Source organism: Misgurnus anguillicaudatus, chromosome 5 (assembly GCF_027580225.2).
Source record: "Misgurnus anguillicaudatus chromosome 5, ASM2758022v2, whole genome shotgun sequence".
In the NCBI taxonomy this organism is placed as follows: Eukaryota; Metazoa; Chordata; class Actinopteri; order Cypriniformes; family Cobitidae; genus Misgurnus; species Misgurnus anguillicaudatus.
The window spans coordinates 3,007,996-3,025,028 of record NC_073341.2 but is presented as its reverse complement, the minus strand read 5'-3'; the positions used below and the strand labels follow the sequence as shown (position 1 = coordinate 3,025,028).

The 17,033-nt window shown below is 38.2% G+C and overlaps 1 protein-coding gene and 2 long non-coding RNA genes across 3 annotated transcripts; all 3 read left to right on the top strand.

Annotated features, from left to right (window-relative positions):
- The first annotated feature begins 2,028 nt into the window (after positions 1 to 2,028).
- Positions 2,029 to 3,889, top strand: LOC129413459 (uncharacterized). Its single transcript, XM_073868205.1, has 5 exons — positions 2,029 to 2,246; positions 2,985 to 3,065; positions 3,201 to 3,266; positions 3,341 to 3,463; positions 3,544 to 3,889. Exons 1-5 carry the CDS (start codon positions 2,029 to 2,031, stop codon positions 3,887 to 3,889), a joined length of 834 nt encoding a protein of 277 aa, XP_073724306.1.
- A 661-nt stretch (positions 3,890 to 4,550) lies between these two features.
- LOC141363814 (uncharacterized) lies at positions 4,551 to 6,021 on the top strand. The gene is made up of 4 exons (XR_012369386.1): positions 4,551 to 4,617; positions 4,905 to 4,996; positions 5,078 to 5,546; positions 5,696 to 6,021. It is a non-coding gene; the product is annotated as an uncharacterized lncRNA (long non-coding RNA).
- A 9,272-nt stretch (positions 6,022 to 15,293) lies between these two features.
- Positions 15,294 to 16,317, top strand: LOC141363813 (uncharacterized). The gene is made up of 3 exons (XR_012369385.1): positions 15,294 to 15,368; positions 15,507 to 15,679; positions 16,222 to 16,317. It is a non-coding gene; the product is annotated as an uncharacterized lncRNA (long non-coding RNA).
- Positions 16,318 to 17,033: the final 716 nt, after the last annotated feature.

The window sequence follows — 17,033 nt, the reverse complement described above, 5'->3', positions numbered from 1 at the left end:
TACAGCAATACACAGGACCAGTTTTTGCCTGGCAGGTTTCAATACATTCTTTGTGGTCTAGGGGTTAGAGCACTTTCTTTCCTATTGGGAAGACCCAGGTTTGAATCCCTCAAGATACAAGCGCCATCTTCATTCATAAGTTAGCACTTTGCCCTGATAGAGTTGATGTGGGCTTGAGGTTTCTGCTGGATATTTGTTATTAAATTTAACAAAGAGTCCTTGACATACTATTAACATACAATACAGCAGATGCTAATAGTCTCTATGGGTTATGAAAGAAGCAATCAAATCTTTTTCAGATCTGATAGATTGTGGGTTTCCTGCTTGAAATGTTTATTTTCCCTTCTCAAGGCGAGTAGATTGATCCTTTGATACTGTTCCTATGGATACTGAAGCAGTCTTCTTTTCTGATGTGGGCTTAAGGCTTCTGCTGAACATATAATATCAAATATAAGATAGAGTCCCAAAAAATGTACTGCTTTCAAGCAAAATGTATTAATGTATTTGTCAACTTGTGTGGGTGTGACTCTGACTGTACAAGACAGCCAACAGTTTGATTGTTTACAGCAATACACAGGACCAGTTTTTGGCTTTCAAGTTTCAACACATTCTCTGGGGTCTAGGCGTTAGAGCACTTACTGTCCCATCGGGTAGACCCAGGTTCGAGTCCCTCAAGGTACCATTTCCATCTCTCTTCGTAAGTTGTCACTTACTTTGCCCTGATAGAGTTTGTGGGCAGCTTCTAGCCTGCAAACTCTCCTTTGCCTTCACAAAATGAGTAGGTTGATCAATTTTTATTGTTCCTATGGATCCTGAAGCAGTCTTCATAGTTGATGTGGGCTTAAGGTTTCTGCTGGACATTTGTTATTAAATTTAAGAAAGAGTCCTGAACATTCTATTAGCATACAATACAGCAGATGCCAACAGTCTCTTTGGGTTTTGAAAAAAGCAATCAAATCTACTTTAGAACTGAGAGTTTGTGGGTTTCTTGCTTGGAATTTTTCTTTTCCCTCCCTAAGGCGAGTAGCTTGATCCTTTGATCACTGTTCCTATGGATACTGAAGCAGTCTTCTTTTCTGATGTGGGCTTAAGGCTTCTGCTGAACATATGTTATGAAATTTAAGGTAGAGTCCCAAAAAATGTTAACTGTTCCTATGGATCCTGAAGGAGTCTTCATAGTTGATTTGGGCTTAAGGTTTCTTCTGGACATTTGTTGTTAAATTTAAGATAAAGCCACAAGATTTAAGTGGTCTTCTCCATTGACAAGTAGGCACTTACTTTGCCCTGATAGAGTTTGTGGGCAACCTTCTAACCTGCAAACTCTTTTTTGCCTTCACCAAATGAGTAGGTTGATCCTTTTATTACTGTTCCTATGGATCCTGAAGCAGTCTGCATAGTTGATGTGGGCTTAAGGTTTCTGCTGGACATTTGTTATAAAATTTAAGAAAGAAAGAGTCCTGAACATTCTATTAGCATACAATACAACAGATGCCAACAGTCTCTTTGGGTTTTGAAAAAAGCAATCAAATCTTCTTTAGAACTGAGAGTTTGTGGGTTTCTTGCTTGGAATTTTTCTTCTCCCTTCCCAAGGCGAGTAGATTGATCCTTTAATCACTGTTCCTATGACTACTAAAGCAGCCTCCTTCATTTCTGATTTGGGCTTAAGGATTCTGCTGAACATTTGTGATTAAATTTAAAGCTGCAGTCGGCAGCTTTTTTTCACATATTTTTTGATCATATTCACTGAAACCAACACTATGCTTCGATAGAACAACATAATTTAGACTGTTTAAGAAAAAAACCCGCGCCTCTACCTCCACCTAGAGCCTGTTATTTGTTTTGCAAAAATGCACCGCTCCCGCTTAATTTGGTCCAATCATCGCAGACCGGTTCATCTGGTCCAATCAGCGCAGGGCTGTGTATACTCTGCCTGTCAATCACAGTTCCTGCACCCTCCCCCCTCGTGCTCATTATCACATGCACCCGCCTGAAGTTCACACACAGGTGTATTGGATGAAATTCAGCGTGATGGCGGATAGAACGCTCTCTAACAAACTTCCGATTCCTCGGTTACCAACCAGAGCTAAGCAAAAAACCAAGGAGAAGAAGACAACAAAGATAGAAAGCGACCGTGCGCGTAATAAAACGAGGATAAATATCGGACCAGCATTTGAAAGGTGGAGGAATCTACGAGATTTGAAAGGGTTCAAGCTGGATGCAGAGCTTGCCACATTTCTTCTCGACAGGTAAATGTGCTTTATCAACCATTTATGTTATTTCTGAGTGTTATGTAAGTAATCTAAGTATGATTTTCTAAATGCGTTGGTTGGGGGGGGGGTCGGGTTCGGGTTCGGGTTCGTGTTCGTCGTTATCTTTGTATGTTCAGATGCAGCGATTATTGGAGGCTCTTTGCAAGAAGCAATGTTACCTTTCTTACGATATGTACTATATAGTTACTGTTAATGTGTATACTAGTTCTGTTAGTAGTATATGTGCAATGACCATGTCTGCTGCATATACCAAATAGCATTTCGTAACAGTATGCAATTTGAATAAGCTAACTTAGATCCAATTAAAATCCTGTCAGTTTCCTTATCCTATCTTATTCAATGAGTCAGAAATAATTTTGTTGACATTGTGTTATGTGCAATTTACTTTCCAGTTGGTGAGTCATATCAGAACAAACACATCAATTTGTATTTTTTTTCTTTTTAAGTTTCCAGGCCGATTCGTTGGTAACATCAACTCCATTAAAACGTCTGCGGTATCCCGGGCCTGGTATTTCAACCATAGCTGGCGAGTCATTCTCTGATAGGTAAAGAAAGTGGAGTGGTATTCATGAAAATAATTTTTTGAATATGTCTGTTACCTCTTCAAACACAGTTACTACAAACATTTTGTTAGAAAGTTGAAGTAAAATATTTACATGCCTTCATAATAAATGTGGATTGAATGTTGAAAAAACACTTTCTATTTGTCTGCAGAGAAAATGACTTTGTAGAGGAAGCCCAGTGTTTTAGTGGTGATGGTGAAACAACAGAAACCATTCCAGTTTTAGAAGCAAGGTAATTTTGTTATTTATGCAAATGATACTGGCTTGTGACATGACTGACAACTGTTTGTATTTTTAGCATTTTTACCTCATACCATTCGTTGACCTTACATAAATGTGTTACAATTTTGTTTCTGTTTTTTTTAAGCATGTCATCACTAGACATTCAAGATGACATTGATGAAGATGTCTTCAATGACATCAGGAATTCTGTGTAAGTGTGCTATTCTTAATTTCGTAAAACATTTTAAGTGTCTTTTCCAATGACTTATGTGGTGTTCTTCATAGCATTGACTGGGCAGTGTATGAAGATCCAGAAAACATTTCACCCTCAGAGGAAGAGGAGACAATAGAGGACAGCTTTTCTGATGATAGTGACGATGAGGATTATATGCCTCCATTATGCATAAGGTAATAAACCCAACCCACCCCCTCCACAAAATGGCATTTTATGATAATGACTCCATCTCATTATTTCTGTATTCCTACAGAAACAGTGGGGTCGTTACAACTGGAATACACCTGGAGGACCTTGAGGCCATAGGCATGGATGAGACTGTCCACGATTGTCCTGATAACGAACCACCAGAACCGACCACATTGTTTGAAAAAGTTCAGATTGTGGAGGAAGGGGACATTGTTGGCGAACCTGCAGCCATAACCTATTTAATTAGTTTAAAACGTCTTGCGGAGTACCTCTTATTACCAATTCCACTGTGCACAGCCAAGGACCCACTGACTTCTGTTGAGTGTCGGGCTCCTGGACCTTTCAGGATTGATTGTAAAGTGAGAGGTACAGCTGTAATTCTTCAATGGGTGAGTAACACCAGAATATGATAATTAAGATTACATATTACTATTATTAATTAATTTTAGTACCATAACTATATCTTTTTTGTTATTTAATGTTAAAAAAATAATGTTCTGTCTTTTCAATTTTCTAATTGGAGGTATGTCCCAATGAGCACTGTGTCTGGCAATGGAATTCGCAGCCTACGTTCAAGTTTGGAATGCAGGCAGGGGACTTTATGCTGGCAACCAACATTTTATTGTCAGGAAACAATTTTGCCAAAATTTCCCTACTGTTCCAATTCATGAACATGAAGATTGTTGATCGCGCCACCTTCTTCAGAGTGCAGGATGCGTACTGCGTTGACACTATAAGAGAATTTTGGCATGACTGCAGAAGTACCATAATCTCAGGGCTTAAGTCAAAGGACAGTGTTGTAGCTCTGGGTGAGTGTCTCTGTGTTAAATGATTTGGTAATCTTTGCTCACAATGATGTCTTTGTGTTACAGAATGTCTAAATAAGTGATTAATATTTTTACAGCCGATGGTCGCATGGACAGCCCTGGCTTCTGTGCTCAATTTTGCACATACACAGTAATGGAAAATGACACAAAACAAATCATTTCTGTAGTAAACATTGACAAGCGAGAGACCAAAAGAATTTCCGTGAATATGGAGAAGGAAGGCTTCATAAGAAGTTTTGAAAAGCTTCGACAGGAGGTGAAACTGACCGAAATCTGCACGGATGCTCATATTCAGATATCGGCTCTCTTCAGTAAGTCTATTTATGTTCCTTTACTTATTGACTTCACTAAGCGGAAGTTTGAATTTTTATCCAGTGGTATAGCTATTGCTCCAACACTTTGATCAATGACAACCACATATGTTAGCATTTGATAAGGGTATTGTTCTGCCACAGTGTGTAATGTGTTATATACATAAATGTGTCTGTGCTTACCGTAATAGGCACTTAAATACTACTTGTAAACCCTCATTTAGCTGTGCTCATCTAATAATTGAATTATTGGCATTGCGGTTTGACTTTAATATTTTGTGTTATAGATCCAAGCAGAGGGAAATATAAGGATAGTGGAGTTCATCACACGCTAGACATGTGGCATGGATCAAAGAGCCTTGGGAAGAAGATCCAGTCAGTGAGTGCATTCTGTATAAATTATTATTCATATTTAATGAAAACCACTGAAGGTTTTTAATAATATTTTTTTTTAATAAAGGTAGGTCTGAAAAAGGGTTGCTCTATTCTTTTACATTGGAAGAGGGACATCTGCAACCATTTCTGGTACTGCTGCAAGGTCAATGATAACTACGATGACTTCTTTGTGAGTTGTTATTTACATATGGAGTAAGGTGACTGTATCTCAAAATTTGGGCTCAGACATTCTGTCATTCATGTGTTTGCAAATTCAATATTTCATTACAAGATTATTTTATTCATCCTACATTCATGCAGTAGTGTTTTCTTTATTAGTCTATGTGGATCGGTGTTTTGCACCATGTCACCGGTGAGCACATTCTGTATAAATTATTATTCATATTTAATGAAAACCACTGAAGGTTTTTAATATTTTTTTTATAAAGGTAGGTCTGAAAAAGGGTTGCTCTATTCTTTTACATTGGAAGAGGGACATCTGCAACCATTTCTGGTACTGCTGCAAGGTCAATGATAACTACGATGACTTCTTTGTGAGTTGTTATTTACATATGGAGTAAGGTGACTGTATCTCAAAATTTGGGCTCAGACATTCTGTCATTCATGTGTTTGCAAATTCAATATTTCATTACAAGATTATTTTATTCATCCTACATTCATGCAGTAGTGTTTTCTTTATTAGTCTATGTGGATCGGTGTTTTGCACCATGTCACCGGTGAGCACGTGTGGGCTCTTGATGCTTGCCAACATGGTCCCTTGGCAGATGAACGAGAAAAGGAATGGATTCCGAAGGGATCTGTGGCTCATCCCAGCTAACAGAGGAAAGTTCTGGGAGCGTTCCCTGAAAGTTTTTGGCGTTCCCAGGGGCGTTCTGCCAGCGTTGGGGGTGTCCAGTTTTCTTGACGTTCTGGGAGCGTTTTTGTGTTGTCTCAGCGTTGGAGGAGTGTTGCATTTTGCCATTTTTGGACGTTATGACAGTGTCATGTTTTAATGTTCACAGTCACACAATGTTTAAAACAACAGCTGTTTATTATATTGACTTCTTTGATTGTTATGTAAATGATAGAGAAACATTGCATTTTATTATGTTTATTTTTTGTGTTTGTATTATTTTGTTATATTTATTATATATTATATATTTATTGTGTGTTGTGTATCTGTTATATGTAGGTTTAGATGTTGATGTTTTGTTTCATTTTGAGTCACCATTGTTGTGATTGGTGTTCGTTTTGGTTGGGCTCTTGAGCCTTGTCCTTTGCTTGCTGGTTTTTCCCTGGTTGTGTTAACTTTTTGTTAATACACCACATTTGTTATGAACATGTTAAGTTAGTAGTGTAATTCTGTGGTGTGGTGGTTGGTACATAATGGTAAAAATCACTCCCAATTAATTCACCAATCAAAAGTGCATTCTCCGTCAACAATGCAAACGAGATCCAGCACTTTCACAGCTGTTTGTCATTAAAGAGTTTTAGAAACTTTGGACAAAAAATATCCGCTATTTAATTGGGACGTACAAACATCATGAATCAGACTATGAATCTCAACCATGGTGACAAATAAATGAAAAACTTAATGCTGCAATGCATGCTGGGTATTAACAAATTACAAATCTCATTCAGGACTCCCAGCATGCACTGCAGCATGGATAAATAAAGATTTTTTTTCCAATTTTCTTTGTCACCATGGTTGAGATTCATAGTCCGATTCTTGATGCCTGTGCGTCCCAACTATACAGCAGATATTTTTTGTCCAAAGTTTCTTAAACTCCTTAATGACAAACTGCTGTGAAAGTGCTGGATCTCATTTACATCATTGACAGAAAATAAACTTTTGATTAGTAAATTAATTAGGAATGATTTTTTACCATTATGTACCAACCACCACACCGCAGAAATACACTACCAACTTAACATGCTCACAACAAATGCGGTGCATCAACAAGAAGTCAACACAACCAGGGAAAAAACCAGCAAGCAAAAGACAAGGCCCAAGAGCCCAACCAAAACGAACACCAATCACAACAATGGCGACCCAAAACGAAACGAAACATCAACATCCAAACTTACATATAATAGATATATAATATATAATAAATATATAATATATAATAAATATAATAAAATAATATAAATATAAAAAATAAATATAATAAAATGCAATGTTTCTCTATCATTTACATAACAATCAAAGAAGTCAATATAATAAACAGTTGTTGTTTTACAGTTTTTCTCAGTCGCTTTGGTACATTTCTCGAATCATACTCACAATTTGCAAAACAGTAAGTGTATTTCTCAAAACAATTTGTACAAATAGCAAAACATCATGGATAACTTGAAAAAGCCACTCTTTTACTCAAAATACTTAGTTCATCTCTCAAAATTAAATATCTGTGTCAATGAACATGTCAGTGCCATCAGAATAACAAGTCATTGTTTCATTGTGTACAGATAAGACAGTCAAATTGTTTAGTCATGTTGTCAATATAACAGTTTACTCTGAAGTGATGTTCTGATGTAAACTATGGCTAAAGTTTTGAAGACAAGTATTGTAAATTGTAAGTTACACCTTAGTCTAAGTTATGTGTGAGTTTGATTGCAAGAGACTTGACAAAATTTACATTTACGCTTTTACTGTTTGTACTGTAATTGGTTGAAAGACCATGTCATTGCCATAAAGAAAGATAAAGACAGCACTGCAAGCACTGCATAACATAAAAAGGGGGAAAAAAAACAAAAGTAGAAATGTGAACATGATAGATGTCTAAAATATGTCTAACCATAGCCCAAGAATAGATGATGCATATACTTTTAGAACATGTAAAAGAAATGAAAGCAAACACCTTGAACACACTTTGCTTACATGTTGGAATATCATACATCTTCAAGTTATTTTGGCAAAAATGGCATGTAACCAAATTCAAGGTTATTTAGGGTAGAAGTGGGTTACTCATAGCCGGACTATATTGGATCTATAGTTAGCAGTCATTTCAACGTCTCGGTTTGCTTGCTGGGGACGTTTCTGTCTGTTAGAGAAAGTCAAGATTCACCTGGGAGCAATTTACCAATTCAGGACATATTTAGAAAAAATGTCTAATGGAAATGTATAGAAATATGTTTGTTGATACCCTGTATTTTGACAACATGTTCAACCATTTTGCATGTAAAGACTTATACTATGAACTAATGCCTAAATGTTGTGTGGAGTGAGACTATTCAACAGAGACTCATTATAATACATTTTGATCAACATGACATAAGCAACTGATAATGTAGGAAAAAGCAGAGAATTGTACATAATCATTTGCATGGATGTACCAAAGCATTTGCAACTTGTTCAGAGAAATGAGAAACTGCTTTTTTGATGTGCACAAGTGACACAATGATGTGAGAAATGAACAAGTAGTTTTGAGAATTTCAATTCTGATCTGAGAATTGTACCAAAGCGACTGAGAAAAACTGTAAACATTGTGTGACTGTGAACATTAAAACATGACATTGTCATAACGTTTAAAAATGGTAAAATGTAACATTCCTCTAACGTTAAGACAACACAAAAACGTTCTTAGAACGTCAAGAAAACTGGACACTTTTAACGTTGGCAGAACGTTTTTGGGAACGTTAAAAACTTTCAGGGAACGTTCTTAGAACTTTTTTCTGTTAGCTGTGATGATGCTTTGTCAGACATTGTCCTCAATGGCCGATGGCTTAAACAGGTCCACAAGTACTTGCGCTTCAGGTATTGTTGAAATATAGTCATGATATTTATGAGTCAGATAAGACATGCATAGTCTAAGGTCTCGCAGCCAACTTAGAATCCCCACAGTCAGGCATCATAGATGTGACGACATAATACTGCGTGATGGTGTTCATTACAAGCAAGTAAAGGATAATTGAGCTTTTTTATGCTATTGTTTTTCCAGATCCACATCAGAGTTGGAGTCCTTCCACAATCACCTGTTAATGTATGCTAGTAAAAGAAACAGCTTCACATTTCCAGTATATGAAGCCCGTATCTTTCTGGCCGCCCTGGACTACAACAGCCATTGCAGCAGGCAGCCGAGGAGAAGACCTGATGGTTCAATACAGTAAGTATAAGCAGGGCCAGATTAACACTTTGTTATACCCTGGGCAACAATATTCAAGGGCCCCATCATCACGACCGCAGGATCACCATAATATGGTCATATACAGAATATATTACTCTAATATTCACTACTATGTAGTATGTCCCCTATCAAAGACATTCACTCATGATGCTATGAAAAACAAAACACATCAGCATCTGTATAATCTGGTAAAATTTACCCACTACATTAAGAGGGAGTGAAACATCCTCGATTTTCACAAAAATGAATAAATAAGCAACCACTTTCAAACCATCGCTTATTTAACAACATTTATTCCCAATAGAAATTTATTGAATTGATAGCGCTATAACAGAAGAACACAGACAACACATCAAGAAACATTTTGGTCCTCAGCTCATTTAAAGCAGAAATCACCCTGACAGGGTGATCCTGTCTCCAGAATTCAACAAGGCAATCAAGTTATTATTAGTCCAACACAAACATTTCAAAATCTGCCAGATATCCCTCCACAACAGTTTGCAGCATTTTAATAAAGCTGGCACCTCAAGGAAAAAATAAATAAAATGTAGTATCACTATTATCTGCTCATAAACATTTTTATCCTAAGCTCATTTTAACTTGTTTTAAAATACAACAACAACATATCACAGCACAAATAACCAGTTAAAAATGTTAGTGCTACATAAACATTTAGAAATCTGTTAATTTCTCTGAAAAAGACGAGACAGAAATAAATGCTATATAATCTGAATGAATGAGGAATGCATGTTTGAATTTGAAATGCCTTCATTTGGCAAAAACGTCTAATGGCTTTTTTCTGGACTTTCACTGTGCAAACAGGTGTATAACATCTTCAAAATCAAGGCCACTAACAAGTTCTTCTTCAATAGCTAAAATAGAAAGTGCAGAGCCATGTCTGTGACACAATTTCTCTCTAGAAGACAAGATAAAAATAAATACTACAAAACCTGGAAAAACACACAATTTTAATCCTAAGTAAAGAGGAAGTGCATGTTTGCTTTCATTTGGCATCTTATACTGGCTTTTTTCTGGACTTTGACTGTGCAAACTGATATATAATATCTTCAAAATCAAGGCCACTAACAAGTTCATGTTCAATGGCTAAGAGAGAAAGTGCAGAGAGCCGTGTCTGTGCCATTGTGGTCCTTAGCTCATTTTTAACCCGTTTCAAAACAGAAAATGACCTCTCGCCCTCACAGTTAGACACAGGTAAGGTTAAAAACAGTCTTAGTGCAACATAAACATTCGAAAATGTTGTCTTAAGTCCATGTCTGTCAAGAGCTTGCAGCAGCTGTACAGGTGAAGTCTCATGCTGCACAAAGTGCTTAAACTGAATAAGTTCATCTGCCAAGGAACTAGGGCTGTCCTCGACTAAGGATTTACATATTCGAATCAGAATTGTCGAATCTTTTCATAGTCGACCGATAGTCGAATCATCTATGTGTGTGGCTGCTGCTGTGTGCATGGGTTGGGAGGGGGTCAGACCAGGGACAAATTGATAACTTTTATTTTCTTTCACAAGCAGCACACATAAACAAGTTTCTGATAAAGTGACCAAAACTGTCTTTCAAGTGATGAACGAAGACAAAACTGACGATGCATTTATTTATTGTTAAGGTAAAATGTAAGGCAACATTTGTTTAATTATTCCTCATAACATTTTAAAGCCACGATCTACAGAACATCACACAAAAAACATTTTGATAACTAAACCTAAAAATATAACAAAGGTGATCCTGCCTTGGAAACCTCGGCTAATGCAGTGTTTTTATTTAATTTGGAGATAAAGCGCGTCAAAGCAGTCATGGCCAAAAAAACGACAAATGAGAAATGACAAATAATTTGTGATTGTTACTGCAAATTTTAAAAACTAAGCTTTATATACAATTCATAAAAAAAATGAAATTAATGATTTTATAGACACTACGCGTTATTATTTAGCACAGAAATACCTGCTTGCTTTCACTTTGATCATCTCCATTCACTTTAGATACAGAAACAACTGATGATATTATTTATTTCAGGAATCTGTTTTCTATCATTTGAAAGTGAACACCGACGAGAATATTAAATTACAAGAAAGACATTCGTGTCAGGCATAAATATAGGTTCGGTGCAGATATTTTCCGTTTCATCACCGAAATTTAAAGAAACGGCTTACCTGTTTTGTAGTTTAACTTTTGACAAGATAACCACAATGTTCTAAATACATTTTAAAACTTATACCCGTCGAAAACATCCGTTTTTTAATGTTAAGTTTGATGAACTTCTAAATATGAGACGAAGCGCACCTAGCACGTTCGGCTAAATTTCATGCGCAAACATGGCCAGCACGCAATAGTGCAAACTCTATACAACGAAAAACAATCCAAAATGTACAGACTTAAATTAGATCAGAATTTACGTTTATAATAAGTACATTTTTTTAATAAAATAAGGTCAGAAGGAACAAAGTGCAGAACAAATGTGCAAAATGCCTCAAGTGCACGAAAACAAAACACAGGCAAAATAGATACATCAGATAACCCAGAGTGATTTATAAATAAAATAAAATAAAGAAATTATTAAAAGAATGAAAGTATAGCCAGAATTGCCAGCTTTTTCTTTTAAATGTAGAAACAAAAAGGCAATGGTTTATTAACGGGACCTCTTATGGACGTGTAGCCCGGTCACAGGGGTTGCTGGATTATTAACGCATTTTAAAAATATTTATTGAAAGCTGATACTTGACATATTATTTGCAGAATTATAATAATATGCTGTATATTAATATATTGGGAGAAAGCTGTTATATGTGAAATCAGATTTGTGCACGGTGCACCCATACACCAAAATTAAAGGATCCTCATTTCATAACACATCTGCGACGATTCGACTGTGAGATTGGTAGTCGAATCGAGCTTCTCCTATCGATGCTTCGAATCTTCGACTATTCGGGGTCACCCCTACAAGGAACTATCCAGATCTGTTGGATAAGTGGAGCTCAGCTTAGCAGCTCTTACACGCACATCACAATCATCACAGTCCCTCTCAAATAAAACCCCAAATAGGTCACACACATGTGTGTAGGCTTCTATGCGCTTGGATAGGCATGAACAAAGTCTGTCAATGATGACGTAATATGTTTCAACTTTAAATTTCTGACTGCTGTCATTAAAATCTACTGTGCTGTCATCAGCAGACTCATCTGCAAATCTCTTTTTTTTTCTCACACGTTTAGTGTCAAACTGGTAGTTTTGTGTCACACTGACGGCGCGTGCTAATTTTTCGAGCTCTGAAAACTGTTCTCGTAGAGTGCCAACATATGAAAGCAGTGAGCGCAAAAGGCCAAGAGCAGTGGCTAAATCCATATCACTTTTTTGGAGTTGGTCACTTGTTGCTTTAAATCTATGCAGTACCCGGTCCCACAGCATAGTCATTATTACCGTCTCCAGTTTATCAAGTTTTGCGACCAATGCAGCAGCTTCGAGTTTAGTTTGTGTTTTCTCATCACAGTCTAAAGATATTTTGACTAATATATCTCTAATTGCCCCGTAATTTTCTTTGAGAGCTTTAGTGGAGTCTGCTTTGCAATTCCATCGGGTGGTGCTGAGGGATTTAAAAGTGTATTTTATGTTATGTTCGCTGTTATTGAAAACTGTATTCCAGCGATGTGTTGATGCACTACAAAATCTATACAGAGACTGTAGCAGTTCAAAAAAAGAGTTAACCTCCTCACAGCAATTTTCAACGCAGTTAACACCTACGAGGTTCAGAGAATGGGCAGCACACGGTGTATAATAAATTAGCGGGTTTTGTTTTTTCAAGTGCGCCTGGAGCCCGCTGTATTTGCCAGACATGTTGCTAGCATTATCGTTACTTTGGCCACGACAGTTTGACAAGTCTAACCCCAAGCGACGCACCATTTCAATCACAGATTCAGCTAGGCTGACACCTGTGTGGCTGTGGATGGGCTCAAACCCGAGAAATCTTTCCACTACTCTGCCCTCTGCACTAACAAAACGAAAAACAAATGTGAGCTGATCTACATGTGCCAAATCTGGTGTTGAATCAACGATTACAGAGAAATATTTTGCATGTTTGATTTCATCTGCAATCACTTGCTTAGTTTTTTCACCCATTAATGAAATAAATTCTTCGCACACAGTTGATGACAGGTAAGATGGCTTACCTCTACCCTTATTGCCATGTTTCTCAAGATGCTCCTTTAAAAAGGGGTCAAACTCCGCTATCAATTCAAGGAGTCCCAAATAGTTCCCGTTGTGCGCAGAGCCCAGCAGTTCGTTGTCGCCTCGAAATGGCAGGCATCGCGCTCCCAAAAATTTAATAACAGACACCACACGTCTGAGGACTTCTTTCCAGTACTGCTGTTCTGACTCACACTGTCGGGCAAGAGAAGCGTCCACTCTGCATGCATATTTAGATCTGTGCAATAAAGACAGCATGTTTTGTCTGTGTTCTGCACTCTTTTCGTGATCACTAACCCTCTCTGGATGTTTCCAATCACAGAATCCGATGATAAATGCATGCTTTTGGGATGAATGAAGTTTGCAGGCATAACAATAAACTGATCCAGTTGATGGCGAGTAAAGAAGCCATTCCCTTGGCACAATTTGGTTGTTTGGGAGCCGGCAGTGAAGCAAATCGTTGGTGAGGGAGCGTGTCCTACTTCCAAGTCCAGACTCCCTTACCGATGCAGGATACTTGTCGGCTCGGTTCTGGAAAGCTGCAGGCCCTCGGTATATCGCTTCTTCCCGTAGCCGCTCCGTAACGGCCCCCCACAGTGCAGGATCCCCAGGGAGTAGAGGCGTTGAGATGCAGGGGCTGCTCCCAGACTCCACAAGCGGCTCAGGTGTCGCCGGCGGTGACACTGGAGACCCGCCATTACCGCTTCCCTCTACAATCAGACTCGTTGCCTCGCTCTCCGGGCTGTAAACGTAAGCTAGAGGTGTAGAAAAGTCCTGGCTAGCTGAGTTGTCCTCGTCGTTGACGGAAGCCGACTTAACAGAATTGTCGGCAACATTGACAGGAGTAAAGAAATTACCTATTTTAGGTATATACTTTAAATTTTCTGCGTTTCTCTTTTCCTTTTCCTTTTTTAATTTTCGCTTCGCGCTCCCACTTAACTTCTCCATGTCTCATTTTTTTCTTTTTTAAAAAAAATTCGTCGCGTAACCCGCTCAGCGTAACCTTTGACCCACCTCATGCGAACTGACCAATGAGGAGAGGGTATTAACCTGAGGCCCTCTCTTCATTGGTCAGACCGCATGAGACTCTCAACCGCTCTCAACTCACGTTCAAAGTCATAGGCAGCGCAGCGCAAAAGCTAGTTTGTTGACAGGTCGTTTAAACTTTTATGAAATGGCAAAAATGCGTATTTGTTTCTCAGACGTTGCAAAATTAACGCGACACCCACATGTAGCCCTGTAAGTCTTGAATGAGAAGTGAGAGTCGAACGAATGTCCGGCAGTGAACTAATTGTTTACAGTATTATATCGTAATTCGGTCAGAAACGTCAAGACTGTGAGGCGAACAAATCGTTTTGGATTAAAAGGATTGGATATTCCATTTCCTCGGACTTTTGGGGATTTATGAATGAACAATTTGTTCTGGACAATTTCACCGAATTCACAGAAGATTCAGAAAGTATGTAAACAACCTAAATCGGCGCCGCCCGGTTCAGGTAACTAGATTACAGTTTTATGACTGCCATAAATCATATTATGCTTTGTGTATGGGCTTAATAAAATCTTGAGAGTCTAAGCTTTCAAACGATGTGCTGTATATTTTGTATATTTCTGAAGATTTAATGCTCTAAAGTTACAATGACGTATATGCAGCCTCACGTCCGAGGGGAGGGGGTGTGCCGTGTACGGCACAGTGATCCTTATCAGGTTAAAAGCGGAAGATTACCAGATACATTATTTTGCTCGTGCCCTTGCGGTCTGGGCCCTTTAGAGGTCTTGGGCCCCTGGGCAATTGCCCAGTTGCCCATATGGTTAATCCGGCCCTGAGTATAAGTGATGTAAGTGTGTTTGAGGATGCCTAGTTAAGGTATTGTAAACTGCATGCAGTAACAGATAATGGTCTGTAATCTAAGAATTCACAGCCTAAAGTAAAGCCTACTTTATTACATTTAATCAATCTTTTTGCCTTACATTTATATAACACCAGGTACAAAAAACAATTCAATAAGAAGTCCAGGAAGTGGAGTTTGTACGCTGTCAAGGAGAAGGAGGACTACAGGTTGGTGCTGCATATAGGTGGTTTGTTAGTGTAAAAGCACTTTGATTGATTGTCAGGATGGGTTTGGTATAATTGTACATATGTGTTGCATGTGCGAATGCAAGACTTTTATATATAAACTGCATTGTGTTGTTACAGTTACATTGAAGACATTCAAAGGGCCATCGTGAAGAAGCGGGTGTCATCAGGACATGGGATGCCACGGCTGTCGAGCAAGAGACCAGATGATCCCCGAAAATATGGATTGTTGCCTGATGTGCCTGCTCCAACAACAGAGGAACTCTTGAACACTCAAGTCAGCCGGGTGCATGGTAAGGACCACATCGTAATGATGGTGTCTGGTTGTGTTGTGTTGTAAGTGGTTGATGTTTTATATGGCACTCAGTTCGGATCAGTGGGTGTGAGTGGATAGGGATGGTAGTAATGCTTAAAGTATATTAGCAGCCCTCATCTGGCATGATTTCTGGCATGACTTCTCAAAGAAATATCAGTTTTAAAGGGATAGTGCACGCAAAAATGAAAATTCTGTCATTTACTCAATCTCATGTTTCAAACCTGTATAAAGTTTAATTTTTTGATGAACACAAAGGAAGATATTTTGAGTCATTTTTATAACCAAACCGTTCGTGGACCCGCATTCACTTACATAGTAGGATAAAAGAATACTATGGAATTAAATGGGGTCCACAACCGGTTTGGTTATAAACATTTTCTGGGCTCAAAGGCCTGTGTGAAGGGTTATGGTAGTAAATGATGACAGAATTTTCATTTTGGGGTGAACTATCCCTTTAACAGTAACATTTTTTTAAATTATACATTAATTCCTAAAGTTGTATGTTTTTTTTTTTCACAGGTCATGCATTGCCCCAGAAATAGAAGAAATGAGAATTTTTTTTGAAGGTTTCTTGCATACTTATGCACTTTGTCAAATAAAGTATCATTATATTTCACTCTTGTTAGAACTCAATTACTACCCAGCTTAATGTGTTTCTTTTGTTATATTTGTTTATTCCATAAGTCCTAAAGGTTAGCCTGGGTGCCAGCCGATCTTAGCCCCGCCCACAAGAATGTGAAGACGGGAAGATCGGTCTGGCGTTTCTCCGTTGAGGAGCTACTATGCTCAGACAAATGCTGGTCGAACCAATCAAATTGTCAGGGCGGGCTTTATACGATGATGGACAGATAATCAACAGTAACGAATGAACCACGTCACCAAAGAGCGCGTGTGTTGAATGGCTGCCGCTGTAGAGTTCAGATGTGTGGATTCTGACATTGAGTCTGTTCTAAAAGATATCGACAGAGCATTGATTTTAAAAGAGGAACAGAGAAACGTGAGCAGGGCATTTGTTGATGTTTTTGCCGTCCTTCCTATTCGGCAAAAGTTGGTCGCAACTGAAATGGCTAACGTTATCACGGCGATGCAACTCTGCGTGCACGACGAGATGGATATAATTAGCGGTCGTTGCCAGCTTCTTTTCGGAAGCCCAGAATCGTGGTTGCTGAATAATTGGAGGGACATGCTAGGCTCCAATATTTTCAAGCCAACGTAATGGGTATTGTCGTGGATGAAGTTCACCTAACATACAAATGGTAAGAGATAGTCTTACTCTATGACTTAGTAAATACTTCATGTTGTGATAAACGAAATGTTGTAAACATAATAGG